The sequence below is a fragment of the Plasmodium gonderi genome, assembly GCF_002157705.1.
Source record: "Plasmodium gonderi DNA, contig: Pgo-contig_60, whole genome shotgun sequence".
NCBI classification, from domain to species: domain Eukaryota; phylum Apicomplexa; class Aconoidasida; order Haemosporida; family Plasmodiidae; genus Plasmodium; species Plasmodium gonderi.
Window position 1 is genome coordinate 1 of NW_021628994.1, and position 7,476 is coordinate 7,476.

The window sequence follows — 7,476 nt, forward strand, 5'->3', positions numbered from 1 at the left end:
ACAAATAAAATAAGAGGTATTATTATTATTAAAATAGTTGGTATTATAAAACGATGCGCAGAATTTTTGCTGGCAGAAGGCATTCTTTGACTAAAATTTTGTGAAGGAGGATAAATTATGTCTCTAACATTATCACAATGTGTTGTTAACTCTAGATTAATAAATTCTTCTTTAAAATGTTCTAATTTTTTATGAAGATCATCGTCATAGCTGGAGTTACATACATCCATGATGTGCTTATATTTTTTTGCACATTCCTCTGCACAATCACATCTATTAGTTTTATCACAAGCATTAAAAAGCTTTAATTTTTGAAGCTTTGTTTCAATATCGTATATATCTTCCAGATTCTTCAATTCATCTTCAGGAATTGTTCCTTTATCACGAAGGCATATTTTTGGTGCATTATGATTCTCTGGATCTGCATTAAATTTTTCTATTAGTTTACGATAAAAACTATTTATATTTTCTGTGTTATTTTTGTCTTTAAATTTTTTATACAACCAATAATAAAGGTATTTGCACCTCTCTTCTTCAAATGAATTGTTATCTGATGATGTATGACCTAAATATTGCATAGTCTGATAGCATATTCCTATATTACTGGAACTAATGAAATGTGAATTATCCGTCTTTATTTTATTACATAATGATTCCCATAGAGTATTTTCCCTATCGTTATATTTATCTATAATTTCTTTACATTTGGGAAACCTATTCATATACGCATACTAAAAGAAAAGTATATAATAATAAGAAGAAAAGTATAATACTTTGTAGAATAGGATTTATAATATTTATGGAATATATATTTCCTTTTTGTAGTTTATGCAATTATAATTTATTATTACAATTGTTTTTCTCATTTTAGAAATTTTATATTCATACTTTGGCTATTTATTTATATGTAATAAATTTCTTACGTATAATTATGTAATTTGGATATATATATAAAATATATTTAAGTAATTTATAAACAATATAAGAATGCTATAATGATATATAATATTCAATGAATGCGCATTATTTAATCTAATTTAACTGTATAATTATACATATATGGATATAATTAATTTGAGAGAATATACATATTACGCATAGTCTATTTTATAGTTCAAATATATTACTTGATTATGAGTATATTATTATTATGTATAGATGATATAAAAATTAAAAATATAGCAAAAAGTGATATTTTACAGAAAATTTTCAATTCCAATTACAATCCTTTTATTGTGTCAAATGATTTAAAAGTTTAATAAAATGAATAGTCATGTAGCAATAATTTTAGGACATAAAAAAATATTTTTCTCATATGTTATTAATAAAAACAAAATTCATTTTATTCTTTTATTTCATATTTATTTTCATTTTTTTTCTTGTTTATCATAAATTTTAATAATTATAATTAAATAAATATGACAAATAATAATATTAGAATATTAAATAAATTTTTACAATATATATTCCGTTATATAAATAAGAAAAAATATTATTAAAGGACATTTCATTTTTTCTGTTCAGTTATAATATAATACTTATTATTTTTTTGTCAAATATATTTTATACTGTATAAATCATTTTTATAGTTCCGGAATGTAGTAATTTATGCATACGTCTAATTAATACTTTACACAAAAAAACATAATATAATGCCGAATATAATAATTAGACCTTAATAAAAAATATTTTTTTGAAAGAAAATATGATTTTATCTTAAATTTCTTTATATAATGCAAATATATATTTTTTTAATTTATATTCCTTATTGATGCGAATTTCAAATTTTATAAATTTTATATGAATTGAGTGTTATAATTTCTTCATAAAATTTTGTATTTTAGCATACAACATATGAACAATTTATTATAGAAATAATCAGATTCCTTATTTAGAAGTTTCTATATGCTTAATAATTTTAACATTAATCATAAATGTAAAGTATTATGAAAATATTTATAATTTTTTTGTACATAATAGAGTTAATATATTATAATATAAAAAGCACAAATAAGAAGAGAATGATATTGCTATATATATTTAGTAATGTACATTAAGTAGAAATTCATATACGGTAAGTTTTTTTTTTTTTTTCTAATAAAAAATTAAGATATAAAAAGTAGCACGTATTAAGAAAAATTATGTTAAATATTATATTGTTTTCAAATTAATATGTATAAAAATAGCTATAAATATAAAACATCAATTATATTATCTAATGTTAACAAGTGGAAAATATTATAAAGATGTGAACAAGAATAAATATTATGTAAAATAATTTAATATTTTTTGTTATTCGACTTTACAGTAAAGAGTATATTTTATTACAATGTACTGTGCACTGCCTTAAATATATTTCAATAATCTAAAATTTCTGTGTCAGGTTATATAAACTTTGTGCGCTATCATAAATTATGTGAATACATTTTTTAATAGAATTTTTTCTTCATAAATTGCATTATATGAACAAAATATATTATTTTTCACCATTGAATTGTATTATGATCTTTATTTCATTTTATTCTATTTTTTATAAGTTATTAATGTATAATACTAATAAAAAAATAGAAATCATCTATTCTGTTATAATTGTTTTATCAAAGTAGTAGTTTAGTAAATAACTATGATATAGAAGATTACACTATTTATATTACATAAGATGAATTAATGAATTATATATTTTGAAAAGCATTAAATGTATTCCATGATAATAGTGAAAGCATTGAATATATTTGTAAAAAAAAAAATATATATATATATTATGCATTTAAATAGACATTGTACATACTTTATACGTATAAAATTATATATAAATCTGCTGTAATACATTATAAAAAAAATAAAATTAATTATATATTACATATATTAAAAATATACATATATTTCTTGATTTTCAATTAAATTCTTATTATATATATGCATGTCTTATCATATTAGAATTCCATAGCACTTATTAAAAGGATTATATTCATTATTTTTATATTATATAACTCTTTGTTTTCTTATCGAACTATATATGACTGCTGGTTGCACTTTAATTCTTCCTTCCACTATGCATAATAATCTATAATAAATCCGTGTCCTAAATTTTTTTTTTCATTGGGATTCAATTCATAAATACTAAAATTTTTTTACGAGTAAATATAAAATCAAAACCTTTTCTAGGAGTATTGTATTTCTTCTATTTATTGAGCCTATTAATGGATGTAATCAATATACAAAAGATATACAATCTTTATTTTAATACGACTATTATTTTAAAGAAACTGAAACTATTTTATTTTTAATATTGTGTGATCTAATATTTTTATAGTCCTGTATAATATTAGCATATGTTATATGAAATTTTGAATACCTAGTTTGATAAACAACATTTATTGAAACTCCCAGTTAAAAAAAAGCATGAAGAGTAGCATTAGTATTAGAGTTAATTTTTTTTTTAATTCATGTATAAGATGCTGAGTTAATGGTTTACCTGTTGATAAAGTGCATTCGATATGTCTTCCTCAAATTCTATATTTTGTTCCTCTTTTCTACTAATATTTTAACAGAATCATTAAATTTACCATTATTTTTTATTTTTTTAGTGGATTTAAACAATAATTGGAATTAATATTTTAATTCATTTCCATTATAATTGAATGGATTGAGTTATATAAAATATAAAAATTGTGTTCTTATGTATTTTTTGAAAGCTTCTATGTGTACAGTTTATACAATTAAAAAGAGTAATCACGCTAAGACAATTACTACTTCTTAGATTGTTTTTATTTTTTATAATATAATAAGTATCTATACAAGACTATTATTTTTTTTAGAATATATATATTTAGATTTATATTTATTAAATTTTCTACGGTATTACAACAAATTAATGCAAATTATTGCGCTCTTGTTGAATTACCAAATATTATGATTCAATTCAGCATTCTAAATTCTACCTAGTTATCTTTAAAAGCCATAATATATATGAAATAATTGTATTTTTCGAATATAGAAAACATATTATATGGCTCTATATATTTTGTTTGAATTTTTATTATGAACTAATATTATTTGGACACTTATTCAATTACAGAGTAAGGATTTTCTGTCTATTTTATATACCCAGACATAAATACGTTTTAATTATATTTTTCATCTTACTTCTACGTTGCATTTTTCATAAGTTACTTCAAAAAAGTTTTTATTAATTTATTGTTAATAACATAAGTAGGTATATATATATAAATAAGTGCTTTAATATATACATAGTAAAACATTAATATGATAAAAGCTAATTATAATTGCATAATTTACATTTTTATTATTATTTCTTTATATCATGCCAAATGAAGTATAACTGAATGTATTATAAAATCTTACAAGTGTTTATTTTTCAATATTATGAAGATTAGGATCTATTTTAATTTTACTGAAAAATGTAAATATTTATGACAATTGAAGAAATGCATGAATGATTTTTTAGAATTAATGACTAAGAAAATTGCACTTTTATCAATAATTTTTGTATAATTATAGGTAATTTGCATATATATCAAAATATTTTTCACTATTTATTATTTATAATGAAAACATAAAATATGAAAAACTATATATGTTTTTCATATATTAGCATCTTTTCTCAAATACCATATTTAGGATTTTTTTGGACGATGTCCTTGATTTAAAAAAATGGATATAAAATCAATGCTGCATTCTTTATACATATATATTATAAATTAAAAAATAATATATTACAATAATAATACCTTCACATATATATTTTTTTAATAAAAATTATTATTACATGTTATTATTCAATATAATATATATCAATCTTATAGTATATGATTGTTTCTGTCCTTTCATTATATATTGTGATGCTTTAGTATTCTTTTTATGTTTACACCTAATAATTTATAGAAAAAATATAATATTTAATATAAAATAATATAATTAAATATAAATAATTATAAAATACAATACGCTTATATATTACAAAATTATATTTCCATGTATATATGAATAATATAGCGATATCAGCAAACGTATAATTTAAAATTCTGCATTATAGCACAAAATTAATGGAAAAAGTAATGATATTAATAATTTGAATAAAAATTCTGAAAAATGTGGCATAAAAACTTATTTTTTATATGTATTATAATGATAGCAATATACTAACAAATATGAATCATATATATAACTATGTGTATACTAAAATATACGATGTTATAATTGACGTATGTAATACGTAATTAGTTTTCTAAAATATAAGTAATAAAAAAATAATTGCTACAATTAACATGTAACAGAAAAATACAATAAAAAAAAAAAAGGAAGGTACATAAAATATTATAAATATGAAATGTGGTAACATAGTATGAATATGAAAAATAATATAGTATGCAAATAATAACTAATATATACTTTTAGCATATTTTTCAAAAAAAAAAAATTAGAATAAGATATAAGAATAAATATACTAAATGCTATTAAATCAATAATTTTTATATATATGAAGTAATTGTGTAGTGTATAGCGTAAATATATAAAAAAAATTACCTATTATGACTAATAATAATTTATATATTATAATAACAAATGAAAAGTAAATGAGGCTTATTAGATTTCTTTCAAGATTAGTAAATTAAAAAAAATGTAATTACTAATCTCCACAAGGAAGAAAAATTAACATGTATTCATTATAAAAAAAAAATAATTATTATATACATTCATTATGAAAAATTAATTATAATACATAATATATTTAAAATAATATTTAAGAACACATATATATTTAATCTCTTTACAATCAAAACTAGTCTGAACACCAAAGTTATTGAAAAATGGTTATAAATTTATATACAATTAGTGTTATTCTTTAAGAAGCACGTATAATATTTTACGTAAAAATAATGAGATTAATTTTTGATTTTTTCTCCTAAATAATTAAGGAGAATATATTACATGTTATAAATAATTATTACTATACTATGGTTATTATAATGAATAACGTTTATGTATTAGTAAGAGCTATTCCTATAGGAGGGGTAATTAAAAGAAACAGTAAAAAAATTCCTATTAACACCTAGTATATATTATTTATAAAAATTGATCTTTATATGTTTATAAATATAATTGTTTTATTTTGATCATCTGAAATAAGATATAATTATTTTTATGATGATAGAAACTATGGTATTCTTCAATTATTAAAATATAATTCATGAAATTTTAATAAATATGTGTGAATTTATGAATTTGTAAAATATGTTAATAATTATATAAATTATGGCATATTATTATATTTTACTTATTTTTAGTTTGAACCTGTAAAATTTTTTCCTAAATGGGAACAAATTATAGATAATATTGATTGGAAAACAGAAAAAGATTTCATGAATTATTGCAATTATTTTAAAGGAAAATTTCCAAATACCTTTAATTCCAATGTTGAAGATATATGCTATCAGTCTTTGGCATATTTAGATAAGGTATATACTACATATGAGAGTTCTTTAGAAGAAACCGCTTTTATATACTTTTATTATTGGATATACAAGTATAAACTAAAAAAGGGGGGAAATGTTGAGGACATTAAGAAATTATATAAGGAATTGATCGAGAAATTTGATGAATCATGGTATTCTCATACTAGATTAAAAAAATATAAGGAAAAATACATTCCAGATAATGAGTTGGAGGATCTAATGAATTTACATGATATGTATAAAAGCTTTATTTTGATAAAAAATAAATGTGAACCTAATAAAAATGAGAATTATTGTAATACAATAAAAGATATCATGAATAAATACAATCCTCAAGTAATAATTGAGACTAATAAAACAAGTACACCAAAAGAATTACATTACTGCCAAGTTAATATTGTGAAATCTATCATAATTACTATTGTTATAACACTAGTAATATCTTCTTTGTTAGTTATTATTTATAAGGTTAATATTTATATTATATATATATAATATGAAATAATATTTTAATATATTTCAAAATGAATATGTATATATCTTTAAAGTATTATATATTTTAATATATAAATGTTTTTTATTATAAATTAGTTCATTCCCTATGGTTCATTCATGAACTTTCCTATTAAAAGGAATAGAAATAAGTGTAATAATACATATGATGAATGGAATTCAATGCAGTCGTCTGAAATATCAAGTAATATTTCAAGGAACAGGATATATGATGTATTATATAATTCTACATAGTTATAATGTGAAATATATTGTTAGATGAATAAATTTCCTTTAAAATATATATGAAATATTATAAGACAATTTTATTGAGAAAATAACTCTTAAAGCCTTCATATAAAGATAAAATATTACTTAAATTATAAGGGAAAAAATTTAAGATATATTTGTAAGTTCAAAAATATAACGTTTCATTAAAAAAAATATAATAATGTCCGCAATATTATTCTCTTACAATATGTGTTATTAAATGTATATTTATTAATTT

The 7,476-nt window shown here is 19.3% G+C and overlaps 2 protein-coding genes across 2 annotated transcripts; one reads left to right on the forward strand and one right to left on the reverse strand.

The window, feature by feature from the left end:
- On the reverse strand, nucleotides 1-866 carry PGO_000695 (variable surface protein; the record flags this gene model as incomplete). Its single annotated transcript, XM_028690819.1, has 2 exons — nucleotides 1-731; nucleotides 852-866. Coding segments are annotated over 2 exons (746 nt in total), but the record flags the coding sequence as incomplete, so codon positions are not given.
- A 5,299-nt stretch (nucleotides 867-6,165) lies between these two features.
- PGO_000700 (variable surface protein) lies at nucleotides 6,166-7,223 on the forward strand (the record flags this gene model as incomplete). The annotated part of the gene is made up of 3 exons (XM_028690820.1): nucleotides 6,166-6,183; nucleotides 6,309-6,944; nucleotides 7,068-7,223. 3 exons carry the CDS (start codon nucleotides 6,166-6,168, stop codon nucleotides 7,221-7,223), a joined length of 810 nt encoding a protein of 269 aa, XP_028546621.1.
- Nucleotides 7,224-7,476: the final 253 nt, after the last annotated feature.